This window comes from Stegastes partitus, unplaced genomic scaffold, assembly GCF_000690725.1.
Source record: "Stegastes partitus isolate 25-593 unplaced genomic scaffold, Stegastes_partitus-1.0.2 Scaffold1273, whole genome shotgun sequence".
NCBI lineage: Eukaryota > Metazoa > Chordata > Actinopteri > Pomacentridae > Stegastes > Stegastes partitus.
This window is the reverse complement of record NW_007579004.1, coordinates 50,981-73,318: the sequence shown is the minus strand read 5'-3', so window position 1 is coordinate 73,318 and position 22,338 is coordinate 50,981. Positions and strand designations below refer to the sequence as shown.

At 42.8% G+C, this 22,338-nt stretch overlaps 1 protein-coding gene across 1 annotated transcript in view; it reads right to left on the bottom strand.

Annotated features, from left to right (window-relative positions):
- Nucleotides 1–22,338, bottom strand: part of LOC103369342 (glutamate receptor ionotropic, NMDA 2A-like) — a 99,793-nt gene that overhangs the window by 34,111 nt on the left and 43,344 nt on the right. Inside the window, exons 5-6 of the mRNA XM_008298033.1 lie at nucleotides 313–479; nucleotides 53–187 (exon numbers count right to left, since the gene is read on the bottom strand). Of these exons, the coding sequence (XP_008296255.1) occupies nucleotides 53–187; nucleotides 313–479 (302 nt within the window). The remainder of the gene's footprint in view (nucleotides 1–52; nucleotides 188–312; nucleotides 480–22,338) is intronic.

Below are 22,338 nucleotides of genomic sequence, written 5' to 3'. Positions count from 1 at the left end.
CATGCCGCAGAGACAGCAACAGCAGAGGAAAATTAAAGACACAAACACTCACAGAGCCTCATCCTTAGAGCAGTACAGCAGTATAACAGGACTCTGGATCCTCTTGAGGGCGATGTGTGATTTAGAGTTTGGGTCGCCATCTACAGCATCGAGAGTCACCACACTCTGCAGGTCCCAGCGCACAAAGCTGTAACAATACACCATTAAATAATACACGGTACTTCATCTTGTCAGCTGCCATAAATGGAGGTTAAAGATGAAAACAATGTATGTGTGTGTGTGTGTGTAAATGTGGTAGTGTGTATTCATTACCTGTGATCCACAGTTATCTTCAGTGTGCTGATGAAGTCCTGGTAACCAGGGAACTTGGAAGTGACTATAGAAAAAACATGCCAGTCGTACTCCTCCATGATAGCGAGCATGAGCAGAGCCTCCTGCTGCAGGGCCGCGCCGAACTGGAAGAATGTGGACTTCTCATCCTGCAACACACAGGGCCAACAGCAGAGAAAGTCAGCAGATATGTCTAAGCAACTGAATTAATTGCAGAGAGAAAAAAAAAAGAACAAGAGCTGAAGTCTGTGGGTGCGAAACGGACTGAAAAACCAGATAGAATTAGAACCATTTTCAATTTTGCAATCAGTGAGACTGACCGCGAGAGGAAGGGAGATAAGAGAGAGTGTAAGTGCCGGAGAAACGACAAATAGGGAGGGAAAATGGGAAAGAGACGGCGAGATACTGACAGAGAGGGAGAGATTCAGTCAACAAGTGAGACTGCACTGCAAGAGAGTGACTGCCAGCTACAGGGGGGCCTAATGGTCGGAGATAACTGCCTCATAACTCACAGGTTTGATTCACTTCAACGCTCAGCTGCCAATATAACAAACAGCCGTGCATTGTCTTGAAAGGCAATACTGAGGCTGCACCAGCTAACACACACCGAATGGTGCCGTATTAGCGAACTAGCTGGGGAAAAAAATAAATAAATCATACATAATAAAAACATTATTTTCCTGAGGTATACTGACTGCATAAAATATAGTCATTTTACAGCTGTCTCATTTGGAATCACAAGACATCCTCTGTAAACTGTGGATCCGAACGCTCACAATTTTACAGCATTAATTCACAATGCCATGCACAGTTAAATCATTTAGTCGCAGCATTGGAAGGAAAAAACTGAAGGCCAGTGTGCGAGAAAGAGGCGGCAGTAAGCAGCACCAAAACCAAAGCAGCTATTAGACAGAATGAAACCCAAAGTGAGTGTGAAATAAGTTGCTAATGATTGCAGAATGTATGTTTGCATAAAATGTAATCTGACTTTCCCCCTTGGGACACAACAGATAGACAGCAGCACAGCCCATCCACCAGAGAGAAGAGCGCAGAGGAGGGAGGAGGAGGAAGAGAAAAGGCTGACAGGGGTGGAGGGGAGACAGGAGAAGGACAAAAACGTTCCAGTCGTGTGAGATTGAGATACCTGCTGCAGAAAGAGGTGGAAAAGGAGTGAGAGTCTTGGGAGGAGGAAGTGAGAGAGATACCAACATCAAACCTCCTCACTTGGTCCCCCTTCGCTCCTCAACACACAGAGAGACATACATGCTCTAACACCCTTTCAGCTGAGGGAATCAAAGAACGTGACACATTAAACATCAAAGCCCTCATGAGCACACATGGAGAATCAGCTGTCAGCGCCTGTCTTCAACCTTCACTCGTGTGTGTCTGTGCGCGTACTGTATTTGTACTGTATATGTGTGTGTGTGTAAACCTCGTATTGTGACTCCGGTCTTGTCCCCCAGTTTAACAAAAATCTCACACACATAAAGCAGGCCCTGCAGAGATTTAACTCCCCTCCCTCCACCGCTACAAAAAAAAGGGAGAAAAGTGGGAAGGAGAGAGGATGAAATTGTACTTCAAAAAGATCTATCTCACTGTTTTCATCTGTGTGTGTGACTGTAGGTGTGTGCGCGGCTTTATACTTTACTCGGGTTTAGAAAAGAAAAAAGGAGGGAAAAAATATCCCACTGTGTGGCAACAGGCACATCCTGAGCTCTGCCCTGATAACAGCAACACACAAGCACCAACACACACAAACGCTCTCATACATCCAAGAGTGCAGCTGTACGCTCACGTATATAAATTGGCGCTGTATGTGAGCGTACAATCAATCTGATTTACCGAGTAGCTAATCATAAATCAGCTATAAATCCGTCAACATCTGTTTAATCACGGGCTGTATTTTTTTGTAGTTCGGGATGATTATGACAATATTCCATTAATCAACGTAATTGTCAAGATCTGAGAATACAGGAAGCAACATCGCTGCATTACAGTAACGTTCAATAAGATTATCTGAGCTGTCAGACAATCAGTCAGGTTGTAAACAGAGAGCAACATTTACATATAATAGCTACATTATGTGGCTCATTTTAAACCGATCAGCCGCAACAATAAAACCAGAGGCAGGTGAAGTAAATGACACTTATCATCTCCTTGCAAACATGGACTGTTTATAAAAGACAGCTGCATTCCTCAGGGTCTGAAAAAAGGGAAGCTGATGCAGAAATAAAATAAATCTGTATTCTCACTAATGGCCAGCAGGGGTTGAGCTGTTAGAGAGCAGAAGTCAGATTTTATAGAAGTCTATGAGGGAATGACCCAACTTCTTATTTGATTTTTTGCTTCGGTAAACACTTTCCTGATGAGTTTATGGTTTCAGTTGTGAGTTTTAAGTCTCCTTCAATACAGCATGATGTTCATTTAGTAAATTATGGCTCCATTTCGTGTACAGATGATGAAGTGGAGTATGCTCGAGTGTTGGGTCTTCAAATTATCAGTCAGATCCACCCCTTGCACATTACATGGCGACAGCAAATTGCCAAAATCAAAGGTTAAAAAATGGTCATCTACAAATGTCTATGTCCATATTTTAATATACAGTCTGTGGTTATGATACGGTGTTATGCAGGTACACCTTGGGTCTGAGCATTAGTATTGCTTTGACGTGTATCAATGCGCCCTGCAACACTGCAATACCTGCTGAGGAACAGCTTGAGGAACACGACAAAGAGTTGAATAAGTGCTGGAATAAGCCAGAGCCACGGCGGCAACACCTTACAACCCACCACAGCCAAAACATTCAGCCAATGTCCTGATGCGAGACACCACAGGACACCTTCAGAGGTCCTGTGTACACACCCTGATGGTTCAGAGCTGTTTTGGCTGCAGGTGGGGGAGCTACACAACATTCGGCAAGTGGTTTTAATGTTTAGTATAAAAAAGTAAGCACACATGTCTATCTATCTAATTATGCAAAACTAAGGGAAGCACGTTGAGTCAAATCTAATCCAGGAAGTCTGTATGTAAACCGACTGATTTTCACACTATTTGGGGAACTACGTAACATTCACCTCTGTTTTTTCATCCAAATAAGTTTCCCTAACCCAAGAGTCTTTATCAAGCAAAGATCTGCTGCTTCTAAAATGTGATGAGTTGTTGCTCTTTTATTATTTTTCCTTTTTGAGTTTCCAGATTGTTGGTTAGACATTAGTAGTAATTGACGACTGAAGAAGACTGAAGTCGTCAGCTCTTAGTGTTCACATCATATGTGCACATACGCAGAGAGCCTTATATGTTGACAGGCTGCAGAGGCAGTGCTAGATGTCATACATGTTCATAACATGCTCTTAACATGTTTAATATTTACACCTGTCAAAGCGGTCTAACCCACACACTTCCTTTCAAATAACATCACAATCCAGAGGAGAGTGAAAAATGGAGGCTACGAGGAGAATTTAGAATGAATGAGGTGAAAGTCTTTTTAGAAGACTGAGGGGTGAAAGGGAAGATGATAGTTGCTGGTGCGGTTGCTGAATTATAAAGGACGAAAAGAGACGTTGACACAGACCTGCATCTTCTCATCAAATCACACAAGTCCACCAAGAAGCTCACACATGAATAATGTACAAATATAACGCTGCGTGCACACACATAGACACACACGTGCACACACACATACACCCACACACACAAAACCACAAATGTATTTCCACATTATAACCCACATACCTAGAGATTTACTGATGACATTGTGCATTAATTATACAAATACAGTGAACTTCATGTACAGTTTCACATCCGTCCATGAGCATGTGCCCAGCACATACACACGTGTACGCTCACAAAGGACCCCTAAAATATATCTTTGCTCATGAGCCAGCGTCGTAATGAATAATACACTATCAAAACCAAGAAAGTGTCTCACTTATTCTCTCTCCTTCTCACACACACACACATTGCATTTCATGTAACATTTCATTTTTGTTTACAGGAATCCGATTAACAAAGTAGGAAAGTGCAGCAGGAGCTGTGCAGTTTCAGACTAATCAGGGACAAACTGACACATTTCTTGAAATCACTGGGAGACTGTGTCGCGTAGGCCACAGGAGGTACAGTTGAGTTTACGAGGAGCGAAGGTGGATGAGGCGAGGTATAAACAAGTCGATGCTAAAGACCAAAACTGAAAAGACTGAAAGAAGAATACATGACGTCAACTGGCTTAAAAAAAGAGGATGAAGCTGGTACACAGAATAATGAGAAATAGATGGAGGTAAGCAGGAGGAAGAGGACGATGAGGCCAGCGATGTACGATATGAATATTTAATGCGGTAGGTCAGTTAGGATGGAGCAGCTACATTAAGTTGGCTTGACAAAGTATGGCCCCCAGATGCTGCTAAGTACCATCCCACTTAAGCCTGCACAAAAGTGCAAACAAACTAGCATGGCAAAATAAATTCTGTGTCAACAAAGTGAAGCTCACTGCAGCTTCAAAGGTCACATGCAAACCAAAAGAGCCACACTAGCAGTACTACAAAGGCAGAGTTTAGGTTTTTAGACTACTGGAGTCGTATAAAGATTAAAACACAACCGATTATTCTGGTGAATTAAACATCAAAATCCATCGGCTACACAGTGCACAAAAAGGTCTCTCTCGATTAGCTGCAGTTTGAGATCTGAAACGCCAAAAAGTAAGTTGTTATATAAATTATATTTGTAGGTATTTCTTGTGGATGAGTAAGCATGACGCTATAGCCACAGGAAGTTACAGACATGTACCATCGCAATGAACGTGATGTGAATATGCTTCTACTAAGATGAACATAAAATAATAAAATCCTACTTGAACTCTGGGTCATGGCTGTCTCATTCACCATGCAGGAAGTGAAGTGAATATTTTCATGGGGCATTTTAAGATGATATTTGAGAAAAAATAATTCTGATAATTAGCTGTCCAAATGACTCCAGAGAGGATTTCTCATTTACAAAATGCACAAGTGCACCTTGTAATGCGATTGCGATGTTTTCGTGCATTTCTTCCACATCCAAAACAGGAATTGTCTTAAGACTGTCTCACATTCAAGCCAGTGTGCCCCTTTTTCCTGTCAGACATTTTGACAGGTCAAAGCAAGAAACTCACTGCTATGAATAACTCACATTAATGATTGCTGCATTATGATTAGGTGTTAAAGCGCTGGTGCCCTGGTGGGACTGATTACTGGAACATTTAAATGCAATGGAGCCATTGTTAGTATCAATAATTACACCTGAGCTTTTACTGGATTAGCAAGTCTAAATGTCTGCTGTGAAAACAGCTTGTGCAGGGAACAAAAAGTGCACGCAGTAGCCTGCCGTTTCACTGAAAAGAGGAACTGAACACAACTTACAGTTAAAAAGTAGATAATGTCAACATAAACTAAAAGAATAACAGAATAAACTGGGGTAGATGTTACAGATATATGTACGTATCCCGGGGTCTTGTTCGAGAGTGATTGTAAAATGCAGCATGCGATGGACAGATGGACTGGTGCTTTGTCGGCAGTAATGTGGGCGTTGTACCGAACCATTGTGGTGAAGAGGGAGCTGAGCTGGAAGGCAAAGCTCTCGATTTACCAGTCGAGCTACGTTCCAACCCTCACCTATGGTCATGACCTCTGGGAAGTGACGGACAGAATGAGATTGCGGATAGAAGCAGCCAAAATGAGTTTCCTCTGTAGGGTGGCTGGGCTCAGTCTTACAGATAGGGTGAGGAGCTTGGACATCTGGAAGGAGCTCAGAGTAGAGTCACTGCTCCTTCCCGTTAAAAGGAGCCAGCTGAGGTGGTTCGGGAATCTGATTAGGATGCCTCGTGGGCGCCTTCCTTTGGAGGTTTTCCCGGCACATCCAACTGGGAGGAGACCCGGTAAAGAGCCGCTGGAGGGATTACATATCTTATCTGGCCTGGGAACGCCTTTGAATCCCCCAGGAGGTACTGGGAAGTGTTGCTGGGGGGGGGAATTATATCTGGAACTACCCGTTTAGACTGCTGCCACCGCCACCTGACCCCGGTTGAGCGGAAAAAAACAGATGTGATTTTCCTGGATCACACAATCCAGGAAAATGAGTTTTGTCATATGCTACCTGTGGTGTTGGACCTTATCAGTGTAATTAGGATTAATTAAACACTGCAGGTTACTATGTTAGGAGGATGAAATGTTGGCACATAAAGCGAGGCCCGGTAAAACATCAAAACTGCACTAAAGAGGTGTGCTGGTAAACAAGGCACATTTTGTGCTGCAATCTAATTCTCTGTAAATGCTCAGCAGATGTTCTGCAAACCCAAGTGCGTACAAACACCGGCCTAAATCCATCCCCTAACAAAGAATTAGCTCCGGAAATCCACTTACAAACAAACACCTAGGGTAGCCTCGGAGAGGAAGTTGTCACTTGACCAGCATCAGACTAAAGCTGCCAGAGGAATATCCACTCAAAGAGAAGCGTTTGGGCTCCAACAGATCATGAGTTATCTACAGTAAAAACGCCTCGTTCTATTCTACACATAAACTTTGATTTCCTGGTGTTTGAACTGTGCTATGACTTCAGAAAATCTGCAAATAACAATTTTATGAGCCAAAGAGCCGCACATGTAACATCAAACACCATTCTTTGAGCGTTGCTGAAAGCTGTGAACAGGGACGGCCCAGTCGACAACCTCTATAGCAAAGATGTAGCATAGAAAATTCTCTTGACACTAACAGAACGTAAAGGCAGGTCCCTTAATAGCTAACAAGCAGCAGTCCCTTAAGCACTGAAAGCTCTTCAGTTTTAGAACAGAGAGACAGGTCCCAAAGCCCACATCCACTAACCGAACATACACTTTCTACATTCCCAGGATTGGCAGAGAAATATAGCATTTAGCTTGCAGACATTGGCTCCCAATGCTAACAAAGACTACTTTAGTATTTAACAAGAGGTGAGTCCCAATGCTTAAGTCTACTGTAGTATTTAACAGTCTCGCACTCCCCAGGCAAACACAGAATAGCATTTAACACAGCGCAGAGCCCCCGAGCTAGCATAGCCTAGCCCCGGCTGGTGAAGCATTAGGTCTCACGGCTAACTCATACAAGCATTTAATGGACAGCAGCAGAGCGGCGGACCGACAAAGCGCACAGCATTACAGCAAAACCTCAGAATGTAATATGGGCCTGGAATGCAGCACGTCTCCTGACACTTGAAACACATTTTCCCTCCTCCGACCAAACACTTACTTTTTCCACCAAAAAAAGTTTAAATGGTTTGAGTTCTATTACTACTTAGTTATCCACAACTCAGAGCCCTCAACGGTCCTACTTCAGAGGCCTTCACTTTTAAAGGACTTTACTGATGCAGAGAGCCGTGGAAGCAAAGAAAGGCTGCGATTATTTCATTATATTTTTTTAAAGCACAGATCATTACGGTAAAACAGTTTGACTGTACTAGTTTCTGACTTTGACCAAAAGAGTGTCGGGTTTCGGTTTTTACGGCCATTAATGGCAAATATGAGAAAAGTCTAATTTCACTCTTATCACACTTTTGCAAAAGTTTAAACGAGAGATGAGCTACTTCCTGTGGAAGCCAAGAAACGCTTTAATTATTTCAATCTCAAATGCAATGAAACACCAAATTGTGAAATTTAACTGCTGCTGAATACGTAATATTGAAATTTAAACACCTCCTGTCGAACCCATTTTTTGAATAACTATGTTTTGATGTCTCCTCTTTGAAATTTCCCAGACACAACTCCAAGATAATGATGAGCATTCGTAGTATTTTGGATGTTTAACTTCGAATTTTTCATCCACTATTTGGATGTTTGAACAACCTCGACTGGAAATTTTAGATTAAAAAAAAAAGATAAGAAACGCGAATATAGTATTTTGAAAAATGGACACTTTTCAGTCTGACCATGACCGTATGAAGTTTTTGCCCAACTTGAATTTATCTATGGCAAAATTTCAAAGAGAGGAAATCAAACCACATAAAATACAGATGATTCTAAAATAAAACAGTTCAATGTAATCTTCACTGGCATTAAAGTCTAAGTAAATGTTCAGTAGTGGGTAAATTAAAGTGGTTTGCCTCTCATCTCACACTTAATTTGTATCTGAGATGTGCTGCCTTGAGCTTTTTTTTTTTGCGCATTTTGATGTAATTTGAATGTAGTTTTACTTTTCTCTCATTGTCATTAATGGCTGTGAAATATCTAAACCAGCCACTGCATTTGCTGCAGTCAGAAACTAATACACTCTGTTCTACTGCAGGTTTACCTTAATTATCTCAGGGAAGTCATAAACTCGCATTTGTTTCCGAAAATCCATTAAAAACTGCTCGCAGACATATTGCTGCCTTGAAGAGCGTACCGTCATCCATCATATCCATGTAATACATTTCTTTCCTGACAACGTGTCAGTTGAGATTTTTTACAGTTCTGTTGGGACTTTTGGTGAGGCAAAAACAAATTATCGGTTACTAATGCTTGATGAGATTAGGAGATTAGTGATTTATTAATCCGGTGTCACACTCCTGTTAATGTGCCAGACAAATACCTTGTGACTGAATCAGGTAAGACACCTCTTCTCCACATTACCGTCGACACAAGCTTTTATTTATTATGTTTGGGTTGTAATTCTGCACTGTGGTTGTTAATGTCTTCAGTGTCTTACCACCAGACACCTAAAACCTGTGCTTAAGTTGAAACGAAGTTGTTTCTTTGGTAATAACAGATACTAGCAAATGTATTCAGTGTAATGAATATTCATAGGGAATGCTACTGAATAATTTCCAGTAGGTGACAACTAGGCTTATTTTAAGTCATTTCTTCTTGAAGCTGAATCAAATTGTAAGTTCAAAAATATATTTGCATATACTGTGTGCGAAATTTTGATCATGCATGCTAAATTTAGTAAAAATTGGGAAATAACAAATAGGCAACGACTACAGCAGAGTAAAATGAGAGCTGCTGTCTGATTCTGTCTAATAAGAAGTGAAAATATGCAACTGAAACAGCCTACTTTTTAGGTTGAGATTGTGAAACACAAACAGGCTCTTACAACATTTTGATTTAATTAGCAAAAACTTTCAAATGCAGATGTTTTTTAGGACGAATATCATTCCTAATTGGGACTGCAAAGCAAGCCGAGGACGTGCTTTCTTTTTTTTTTTTTGATACTGCAGATTAATCAAAATGAAATCCTTTTGGATGTTTTCATCACGATCAAGTAACTGTTCAGGTTAATATCATAATTAGATATTGCAATCTGTTGATAAATACTGCACACATGAGAAGCCATGGTTTTCCATAGACTTATAAAATATTTTGTGTCTAATCCATCAACTGTCCTGTATGTATGAATGAAGAGGCAGTCTGCGCTGCTGACTCTGTCACCTATATTGCTGCATCAGCGTGCAAAGAGTCAAGCAGAATATTGTAAAGAAATGACATAATTATTTGGTCGAGGAACGGAAAATTCATTTCTAGCAGAACTTTGACAAAGCACATTGTACTGGGGGGCAGAAGTGCGCCTGCCAAGCACCACCGGTTAAATCTGTCTCCTGAGTGGTAGCCGATGGTTGTGTGCATGGTTGGCCCTGCCTATCCAAGTGTCAGAATGCTACTCACGGCAGAGGCTAATCACAACACCTGTTTAGGAGAGATTACAGCAGGATCCGCCAGAGTACTGAAAGGCCCCTGCTTTATTAAAAAGTGTCTGTCCAGGCTGTGACAGCCACGTACACACGAGCATATGCGAGGCAGAAAAAGAATGGGATGCATGTTTGTGTATGGCGTGTGTCTGTGTGCTGCCACCGCTGTTTGAGTAATAATAACTGTTTGACTTATAGAGCGTCAGAGGGGAAGAGATGTTAATGTTATTTCATCCCCCTACATAGAAAATAAATGACAAAGAAACCCTATTCCTCCCTCAGTTTCTCACTTCTCCTTTCGGTGAATGAATTTAAAACAGCTCAGGAACTGAGCAAGACCCTGCATCCTCCTCCCTCCTCTGGCAGCCTTCATTGGCAAATCAAAGAATTGCCAGTTTGATATTTATAGCCGAAGTGCCTTTGGGTGAAAAAAAATCCCACTCTCTCTCTTACTCTCTCCCTCTCTCTCCCAGCCCACTGATGGTGACTCTGTTGGACTTTAGAAACCTTAGGCCTGGTGTAAAAATGGCAGTAAGCAGTGAGTCAGCCCATCCCGGCTGACTACCTCAGCGTTGATTGCTGGACCGCGCTAAGCAGGCCAAGTGCCGCAGGTATGAGAACAGGATGGCCAGTCAGGGGTTGGGGTCAGGGCACTTGTCCAGTGCCGCTGCAATGCAAATGGATCTGGCTGGTGTTGGAATACCACAAGCCAGAAGATTAATTAGACAATTCACAGAGTGTTAGTCTTTCTGCTTTTAGAGAAGAGCTGCAGGCCCTGCTGAATACTAAAACATTGGTTTATCCCCGTTTTGGTTAAAATTACATTAGCCCAGTGGTTCTTAAGTGAGTTGTTGACAGCTGCGGCATTATGTTCACTAAATACCACAGAATAACTTTATACAATGACACAGGCATCCAGGGGGCATGTCGGTTGAGTGCAGGGTGGATTCGGGGAGGAATGCTGGAAAGTAGTGAAGGGGTTTTGTAGAGATTGTTTGAGGGGAGAGGAGGGGGTTAGACAAATCACTAATTCTGCAGAGGAAAGAAAAACGGTAGCTGAAGGGGGATTCATTCATTATATATAAGCCTTACTCAGGTCTGTGTAAGCCTTTTTATACCAAAAACACTCCCACAACACTATTGTGCACACGCTCTCGCTTTCTGAAATACACACATAAAAAATCTTGTTGCTACATTTAGTTAAGCCAGCAACAGGCTAACGCGCGTTAATCCTCCGACTTCCAGCCGCCGTTGAGTTTGTCCCCATGTGGGTCCACTTTTTCCCAATTTAATATCAACTCTGGTCTCCTCTATTCCCCATCCTGCCCTCCTCCTCCTCCTCCTCCTCCTCCTCCTCTCTCCTTCCCCTTCCAATCCAGCCACTTGTTCTCATCGCTTTTGTTCACACGACAGTCACCAGCCACTGTTACCATGGCAAATCAATGGCCAGTCTACAGATGGGAGCAGATTCATTTCTCCCAAGCACATACACTTGCGCTCACACACACACACACGCCTGAGCACACAATGCGTTTGCTTCCCACTCTGGCATTCCAGCACACTGGTAATGGATAGGTGTCGATTTTTTGCGTGGTTGAGCGCACACAGGCATGTGTGTGCGCACATGTGTGTGGTCAATGTGTCAAAGATCAGATAAGTAAATCTATTTCCTTTACTAATTAAAGGCAGGCAGTGCTCCCCAAGGAAAACAGAGCATACCAAATGCCAGGGCACGGTGTGTTAGACGTGGTGATAACCACAAACACACACACACACACACACACACACACACACAGGCGCACAATACTTCTGAGTGCACCCACACGTGCATAGACATACTCTCAGATGCACAAATTACTTTTGGCAGTGTGTATATTATCTCTGCTGTGCATCTGTAGGGGGGGATTGTACATGTGTTTATGTGTGTGTGCGTCTATCAGTGTATGCGCTAAGTTGTTAAGTGTCCGTTGGGGGAGTTAGAGCAGCTACATGGCAGATGCTTAAAGCCAGTGGCTATTAGACAGCAGAGCAGAGATAATAGGCTATGGCTGCCATTACCTACTACGCCCTATTAGCCAGTACCCAACCTGGAGACAAACAGACAGACACACAAATGGGGCAAATCTGTACTTGCGTGTATGTATTTTTATGTCTGTATCTGTGGGTGTGAATGAGTGCGCTCTATTGGGCAGCGCACGCTTGGAGAGATAGATGAGAGAAGAAGGGAGGAGACAAGAGCAATAGAGAGGAAGAATAGAAGGGCTAATTTACCAGGCCTCCTATTAGTGAGACAGATCTTTTCCAGATGGGGAGGAGAGGTAAGGCAAAGACTTGGAGAATGGGAGGAAGTAGAGGAAGTGCTAACACATTCAGAAAACAAAAGTGCATTACAGTCCATGTAAGCAAGAAGATGAGCTGAGAGTTGACAGGGAGAGTGGAGGGGAGGGGGAGGGGGAAAGAGTGACAGACAGAAAGAAGAAGAGAGAGAGATATGCAAGAAAACCCCTCCGTGTGACATTCAATAAAAAGAAACAAGAGAAAAACCTCAGTTCCAATATGTGATTGTCTGCGGCTGACGTTTCCTTATGTGCATGCGTGTGCTGAGTGGAGTGTGAGTGTGACACACATCACATGCTGGCTCTCTATATCCATCTGTCTATCCATCCAGCCCTCCTTCCATCCTTCTGTCACCAGCTGGTTTGATGCTGCAGCTCTTGATGCTCGAGTAGAGAGCTGATGCAGATAGGTGTGTGACTCTGGTGCTGGAGACTGCAGGGGTACTCTTAGAGCACCAGCGTAGTGAGTGTGTATGGGGGGGGTGTGTGTGTGTGTGTGTGATGACAGCGTTGATGATGATGATGATGATGATGAGGCACCCTTCTTTTCACATCCTCTTCTCCCTCCCACCATCCTGCCTCCCTCCCGCTCTCTCCTTTCCTGCTCAACACACTTTACAGAAGTTTGAGCCACTGGGAGATCATTAGCACAGGATCAAACCCCAACACTCACTGTCCACACACGCACACACAACACACACACATGCTGGTAAAAACACACAAAGCACATACACACACACGCTCACACACTTAGAGGGAAAAGTACACAGATCACACACACACACACACACAAAAACAAGAAATGGGGGCACACAGAAGAGAGCTGCAGCTTAAAATCCAAAACACAGAGTGAGAGAGACAGCGCGTTATAGTGTGTGTTCATGCGAGCGTGTGAGTGTGTGTGTGAGTGTGTGTGTGTGGGGCAGCTGACACTGACACACACTCTGGTGCGATTAAGGGTAGGAAGAGGATTGATTGAGCACTATTTCTTTATTTGAAGAGGAACAAAAAAAAAAAAGCTAAACACAGAAAACACACATTTACTTCAACAGACTTGACAGACGTGTGTGTGCACACTTCGCCACATGCACGTAAACTGAGCAGCCACCCACACATCACAAGCCCATTCAATGACTCCAAGCAGCCTCGCTCTCCTACACTCTTTCTAGCACACAAATAAAGAAAAGTTGTATTCAAACACATGCGCACAGAACTTATATTCTCCTCTCTCGCTCTCTAGACAAATGCATTCATGCACTCTCGTCCATGCACACATGCACCACAGCACCCAGACATGCAGACACACACACACACACACACACACACACACACAGTCACAGTCAGTCTCTCCATCAAGAGTGTGCTGAATAATTCAGTCTAAGGGAAGTACACAAGACTGTTAGGAGTGTATTCAGTGCTGGCCTGAGGGCCGGCCTCTGCTCTAAAAGCATGATGTCACTGCCAGCCTTCTCCTCCTCCTCCTGTCCCTTTGCTTCATCTTTTTATCTGTTCGACTCGCTCCTTCCACCCTCCTCCCCTCACCCTTCTTCCACTGGATAAATTTTGCTTTGATGACGCACTCGATGCTTAATTGGGTCCACAAATCAAGATGTGTGTGACCAAGCATTTGTGCACAGAAACAAAAATCAAAAGAACTTGAAAAAGTGTTCGGAGTTGTCAGGCTTTCAAGAGTTTATTTCAACAATCCGGTCAGTCAGACTACCCACATATTTCTTTTCTACTGCGTCTGCTTTGGTCTTTTCCTAATTTCTCCCTCATTCGTTCCATCTCATCCTTTTTTTCAGCCCCCCTCCCCACTTCCTTGTGCAGGTTTGCCAGCTGTTCTGCTGATCCACCGAAGCCTCCCTCAGATGTAGGTCACTCTCTCAATTAAGGCAATTAGCAGCAGCCGGGCGAGACTGAGAACGAGCCGCTCTCATTACAGCAACAGGAGCCATAGGCCCGCATCACATGGCTAGCACTTAACACTCCACTTGGCACCTGCATTAGCCTTGCCTAGCGCCAATCTGCCAGTATTTACTTGTACTAGCACTGAATTGGCCCCTGCAGAAGAACCGAGCCACGCTGTTCAAACTATAACACTATTCAAACTGGATTAGTTTTACTCTGTGCGTAATTTCACGGATCATTCACACCGGATAAAGAATCTCTGCTCATAGCCCTGATGCAAAATGTCCTGATCATTGCTGGTCTGACGAGGAAAAAAAATAAAATAAGGAAGAACTTTAAAAAAAGAAGACCCAGAAAATTTAGCACAGCCCCAGAGAGGAGACACCTACGAGAACGATACTTGTTTTTGAGGTCAGAAATCTCACTCTTTACAGTATATGTGCAATGACAATCTGCTGGCTGCTACACAGGAAACCCATTATTGAGATTATGGTGGTGTCACTTCAGACTGGATTGCTATTATCAGATGACATTTGAGTTGGTTGCTCCACTTTTTTTTTTTTTTTTTTGGGTCTTTCACACTGAGAAAAAAAAAAACGTCAAGACAGACAGACTGGGGCGTGCTCTAAAAAAGCTACTAAGTAGCCTTTTAAGCTTTACTTTGTGACACATACTGTTCCCAAAGGTCAAGAAGAACATCCAAAACAGGCAGATTTGTGCAGGATTCAAACAATAGCATACATTAATACAAATTACAGTTTTAGCATCTGGCGGAAAAACTAATAAAATGTGAATAGTGCTTATAAATAATCTACACAACCCCAGCTACACTTGTGATGTAAGCATCTGCAGCGTGCTGATCTGTATTGCAATCTTTTCGGATGTGTCAGGCTTGTAGCACCGCTGGCCATCATTAACTGGCCTCAGTGTTGTAGGCCTCTCTCAGACTACTTCGATTCAAGTCTTCTACTATCTAGCCTCGCACCAATAACAGCTGATTAGTACTGGTCTGGAGAACAATGTTCTAGGATGCATCACCATCAGCTAGCGCAGCAACACCTCTGGCCATCATTAAACTGCAGCAGCGAGGTAGGCCCCTTTGTTCCATATTGCTCATTTCCTCGCACACACAATCACACACTGCTGGGGTGGAATTAATAATGATTTAATTTTTGTTTACGACTTCGCATGTTCGCATGGTTATGATAAATGCTCGCCTCCCGACGAGTTTATATAAACAAGTGCACTTTTACAATTCACTAATTAAATCATTTGTCCACACACAACTAATTATCACCTAACGCTCTACTTCCCAAAACTGGGAACTTGTATATAGAAATGATATTTATCCATTATAACTGGGAATAGTCTGCTGCCTTTGTGTTTTGATTTGTCACACTGAACAGACCCATCTGCCGGGAAATTATGGAGAAAAGATTCAATGCAGGACATACATGAAGTAAACTGTGATATTTGCATGTTTTAAGAACCAGAAAACAAGCTGGAAATGTATGTATCGGTAACTTATTACAATACAAACTACAGTTGGAGAGCTGGACGTACAGTATAATGCAGAACCACTTGGTGACTTTACGTTAGCCTGATAATCAAACTTTTCAGTATGTTGCATTTTATTGAAATCATTTTTGCGAATATTAGAATTTGCATCTGCTGCCTGGAGGCTTCATTGTGTTCAGTTTTAGATCATTTCTAACATGATTTTTTTTTGTGCACGAAGCGCTGTGCGACCTGAGTTTAATTACTGTGTCACTGTGACAATGCCGACTTAATTATTTGAAGAACTTGTGGAGGGCACAGGGAGGGTTTCATCATCCCCAGGGTGATGTAGGGACACAGTTTTTATCAGCTCGTTATTAATCAGTAAGAGAATTTCACAAAGAAGGAATGATTTGCCATCGCATTGTGCAACAGAACCACAGGCTACTGCTAGAGCACCAGCAACTCAGACCAAAGCAAAGGGGCACATCGGTCACACCTCCCCAGTTCCTTTACTTGCGTTTACACCAGAAAGGTTGAGATAACAAAAAATAACCCAGACACAAAGATTAGCCCTTTCTTGCATTGTAAAATACATTGAATGGCCATAACGAGTTGTTGTCAGTAATGTTATCCTCACGTCACCTGCCTCTTCTTCTTTCTGCTTGTTTTTATCCGACAGACCATAGAAACAGTCAGACACGGAGCAGAGCAAAGAACGGGGAGCGGAGGAGCCTCAAAACAGCAGGAGAGACTCTCACACGGAGCTAAAATAATTCAAATGCACATAAATCAGATAAATAATTTAAATAATATACTTTGTCTTTAAATTATTTGGTTTGCTTAACGCTGGACTGCAGTTTCGCTCTTCAAGCGCAGGGTGGGAGATCAGTCTTGGTCTCCTTGTAGACACAGAAAGGCCAGCAGTTTCAAAGGGAGGGACTCACATGCACTGATGTGCACAAGCAGCCAGGAAAGATTCCCAAATGTAGAGCAGAGAAGCTCAGATTGCAACACACACAGGAGTGTGACTTTAGTCTCTACTAAGAACGCCATTATACAGCTATATATTTGCATAGCAGATAGTTATTAGTAAAAAGATGGTTGTTTCAATATAATAATGTCATATTTATGGTTAGGGCTGCAGGGTGGCACAGTTGGTAGCACTGTTGCCTCGCAGCAAGAAGGTTGCCGGTTCGCGTCCCGGTGCCCCCACTGGGATCTTTCTGCATGGAGTTTGCATGTTCTCCACGTGCAGCGTGGGTTCTCTCCGGGTTCTCCGGCTTCCTCCCACAAGGTCCAAAAACATGTTGAGGTTAATTGGTGATTCTAAATTGTCCGTAGGTGTGAATGTGAGTGTGCTTGGTTGTCTGTGATAGACTGGTGACCTGTCCAGGGTGTCCCCTGCCTTCGCCCGAAGTCAGCTGGGATAGACTCCAGCCCCCCCGCCACCTTCGTGAGGATTAAGCGGTGTATAGATAATGGATGGATATTTATGGTTAAAATCCTGCATATTGCACCTGTAACTTTCTATATTCAGTCAACCATCATGTTGCAGGCACTAGTTCGATTTTAAATCAAAGAAATGTGCTGATTTAAGGCATGCTATTTCTGTAATATGACTTGACAAAGTGTATGGCTGTCACATATTTGGCAAAGAACAATTTCAAATGAATCCAAAACTTGCCTGACATTTCGAGAGTCAGGGGGCATCTTAAGTGTCTCACTGTAAAGAATATGTTCAACACGCTGAGGTCAACTTCAAGTAAGGGAAACAAAAAAAAAAGAATGTTAGAATTCGTTGTTGTGTATTTAAGCAAAACTGATCTAAGATCTGCTGTTTGGCAGTGATGAGTTGCTGCAGTATCTTTACACTATTAATCATCTTCCTCATGATGACTAACGCTGATGGTGTCATACAAGTACCGCCTAAGACAGGCCATCTCATGAGACCGCACACACACACACACACACACACACACACACACATGCGCGCGCACACACACACACAACTCTCTCTCTTTCTCTCTCTGAAGGGTTCATACTGTACATCTTCACATCCATTTCTCTCTCACACTCTCATCCTCTCAAATCGCCTCATACTTCACTGTTACCATATATGGTTCAATTATTCTTCAAGCTCTCTCCATCTCCTCTCTCTCTCTCTCTCTCTCTCTCTCTCTCCCTGCAGTTCTTTTCTCTTCGCTCTCTTTTCCTCTTGAACATCTAATATCACTCTGATCAACTGCGTTTCTCCATCCTTCTCTTTCTCTCACTATTTCGCTCTTTGCATCCCCCATGCATCCCCCACTCCTCCCCTGTCTCCCTCACCATCTCTCTCTGTGCTGTTACAGCCTCCCTCATCCTCTCTCTTTCTCTTTCTCTCTCTCTCTCTGATCTGCTCTGAGAGTGTTATTTATACAGCAACAACCCACGCAGAGTAGAGCAGAGCAGAACAGAGCAGTGAAGGGAGTTTGACTTGCCAAAGTGGGCATCACCTCAGAAACACAACAAAACTCTTCTCTCCCCTACTCCATCTATCCTTACACCACTCTGCTTCTGTCTCTTCATCTCATCACAAGTTTGCTGTTCATACTTTTTTATTGAGGCGGTGCACAAAATATTTAATAGTTCAAGGGCAGCAGCTCAGATGGAGAGGGGAGAATCAGCAGCGAATATGCAGCAAAGACGATGGAAATGAAAACATAAAACATAACCAGATTCAACAAGGAGTGTTAAGCTTTCTTTCCGATACAAAACTTAATATGGAGGGACTTACGATACATTTGAAGGCTCACAAAAGGTCGTATTTAACAATATAATTTTATTACCATACTGTAAGGGAGAGGTCGCTGAAATCGTCTGTCCTGTTAGCTAAAGAAAAGCTTTTGTAGACACTTCTCCTTTGCACATTTTCCCAAATTGGATATTGAAAGATCATATTATGTGGAGTGAGTCAGAGCCCTGTATGGAGGTCAGAGAAGTGGGACTATGACTCAAAGGTTGCTGGTGTGAATTATTGACTGGCTGAGAAAATCTAATGAAAAATAACATACATAGTCACTCAACTTTACCTGGATAAAAATAGACAAATAAATCCCACAGCCTCCCCTAACAAACATGGCTTCCCCACTCCTAGACTCTCATCTGCAGTCCTCGTGAACTCTCCACATTATCTGGTCTTTTCCTCATTTAGAATGCCACTTTCAGTGTGTGCTACAGGTAATGTGATGAGCCACTCAGTAGGATAATGTGCCATTTTAAGACACTCGAGACAGAAACCATTTACCACCTGTATATTTACTGCAGTTAGCAATAACACTTTGAACAATTATTGCCCTTATGGGTTATTGCAACAATTAGATATTAAATTTAGACTGATATCATAAAGAGAAAAGCAGCAAATCCTCACATATCAGAAGCAGAAAAGAGAAACTGTTTTAAGGTTTTACTTGATAATAGACTTAATTATGGCCTATTTAATTAATCAGCTGTTCTATTGTTGTGGATTATGTTCTTTGACTGAATGATAATTCATTGTCTCACTATTTCAGCTCTAGGTTAGCTAGTGACAGACCTGAAACTGCTTCTACTGGTCACATGTAACCACATCAGCTACATGGTATGGTCTGTGCGTAGATATTTTCTATAGCTGATGGTTCTTTTCAGGGTTGCGGTTCAGTTAGAGAAAATATGATGGACATGAGACACTTTACCAGGTAACTTCCTCCAGCTCCTCTTCAAGCATCCAGTGGCATTGCCAGGCAGTTATGAAATATAATCACCTCGCTTTCTTTCGCTTATGCGGAGTCTCTTCCAAGGTGACACTTTCAGTGGGAGGCAACAAGGACACATTCTGCCTGTATATGTAAGTCAGGCTGACTGTTCTCGCAAAGGGCAAGGCCGGCAAACCTCTGGAAAGACGCATTTGTCATGCATGTATGCAGAGGTTAATTTTGTATTTGTAATGGGTGCATCAGCAAGAGTGACAGACAAAATATTTTTACATATTAAAGGCCTACATTTGAATAAAACAGCAATTTATGGATGTGAAAGAGTCGGCCTATGATTTATATAATTTGAGACTGTACATGAAGTTAAACAAAGTGTGATCTGCACTGACAACCCTGTATTCTGTCCTGTCAATCAGAATCAAATATAGGAATAGTATTCATATGCTTGGACCTTTTTAATCATTACATTAAAATCCTGCAGTATTAAAATAAATAGACCCAATTCAATGTTAGGAAAGCAGCTTGCAGTATCTAGCCATGGTGTAACTCAAGTTGCTCTGATATTTTGCTCAAATCACGCTGGCCAACTCAACCGTTTAGCTTGCAGGTAACTATCTCATCTTCTATCGTAAAGCATTTAGTAAATATCAGCACGTGTTCTGTTTTCGTAGAATATCGGACTGGTTTCCATTCAGTAAAGAAGCAAACTGACTTCTCTTTGCTATTCTCTACCTTGCCACCCATGTATCCGTGCCATCTGTAGCGTCTGACTGACAACAGAGGGGTTCGATCAGCAGGGTGGCTTTTGGGGAAAACCACTGATAGCACGAATGGAAATCTAGTGAGACATCTGATATTTGCCAGATGCTACATTTTCTTGACTCTACAGGTGCAATGAGTCTGAAGTTGATAGGCCTAATGGTAGGCGTGAAAAGTTTTTATTTGAATTATTGCGTTGAAGATGGATGTGTGAGTCTGACTGCCCCCCGATAACAATGAAGAGTGAATGTGGCAAAAAGCGTAACAGCACTTGTCAACCTTGTGGCCCCTCTTACACTCATACGTGACAACGACCAAGAGGTGTCCTACCTCCTCCACCTGATGCAGCTGCTCACCTCTCATCTGAACACAGCCAGCCCTCCTTGTTTGCGAAACAACTGCAACCTCTGATTTGGAGGTGCTGAACCCTTTACCCAGCCGTTTTACACTCAGCCGTAAAAAAAAAGTACATCAAAGGTCACGAACCGATGAAGTCAGAATGACAGCACCATCTGAGGGGAAGACGGAGCTGGAGTATTTCCACAGCTGCAACTCACTGCTCTGCTCATATAAGTCAAGAACAGGGGAGCAGACGATTACGCGAACCCTCGATCTGTATTTACTGCATTAGGCCTAATACCAGGGGCCACAAGACAACAACCGTCCTGTTGCTTCTTCAGCTGTGAAGGTTATTCAGACCAGTTTGCTAACAAGCTGCAGTCCCCAACCTGACTCCAAGATGTGCATTCACCACACACACACCTCTAATGCGCTCTAACTGCCACGAGTACTGAACGTAAACTGAACAACATCATCTGGGAACGTCTCATTTAATAAATAAAACTGAAGAGACAATGCTTCAAACTGCTGCAGACACTTCTGTGCGTGTCACGTAATTATTAATGATGTCCAATTATTTGCAATGAAAAGACGATTTACGGGGGGAAAAGAGAGCCTAAAACAGACGATGCGCATACAGGCTCTCCTTCCACCTAATTAACACTTCAGGTGATTCCACTAACTAGCTGCCGCCTCTCAGCTTGAAGGTAACTAATTAGCGGTATCAGCTTCTGCGGCGTGACTAGAAAATCCCCAGAATGCCAGACTACTTCCAGCGTAGAGAAGTTATCCGTTAAAAGATGGCGAAGAGAACGTCTCCTCCCGAACACGTACGGTGATGCCTTCTTGTGTTTAAAGACGGGCTGTGAGCTTCATATCCTACACGATCAATGACTTGCCATTTCGACTCTCTCTGCACTGTAAGCTACTGACTAAATAAAATGTCATGAGGGACACGAGTACAAATATTGAGAAAGAGCTGTGTTGTTTGGTTGAATGGAAATGCTGCACATACAGAACTCTGCTCTCCAAGGCATATAATTGGACATCACAGCTGCGTGTAGTGTTATGTTAACAAATCTATCACTCTGCTTTTGTTTTGCTATCTCCTCTTGTACTCGCTATTATTTCTATTACTCATATCTCTGCTTCATCTCTCCCTGGCTCTCTCTGTCTCAGGACCAGTTGGTGTGTTTTCCCTCTGAGGGAAGAAACTTCTTAACATGGAGGAAGAGGAGTGGAACTGACACCAACACGGTATGCCTCTGACACAAGCTTCACTCAACTCTCCTTTTTCTCCACCATCTCTTTGTCTATTTCCTTCTCCTACCTTCCTCTCCTGTGTTCCCATCTCTGCCTTTCTCCCAACAGAACACAAGAAGCACATGGATGGTGGATGCCTCGAGGCTTGTGCTGCTGCTCTTAGCGCGTATGGTTGGCTGTCTGTATAGTAGATGGGGGTGAGAAACACTACTGTTCATGTATGCAGGTGTAATCACTTATTGTATCTGTCTGTTACGTCGTGGCACAACGGCGTATCTGTGCAGGGACTTGTGTCAATATTATGTATGCTTGTGCAAATACACGTGTCCCTGTGCTGGATTAGCAGCAATTACAACTGATTCTAAACATACTGCATCAGTTTTTAACATCCTAATGTACTGATGGGCATGTTTTGATAACGTCACAGTGAGTAGCTTATTTATGGTTTCACGAAACAGCTACATTCGTTTTTAAAAACAGCACTTTTTTCTATTTATTTCCCATTTATA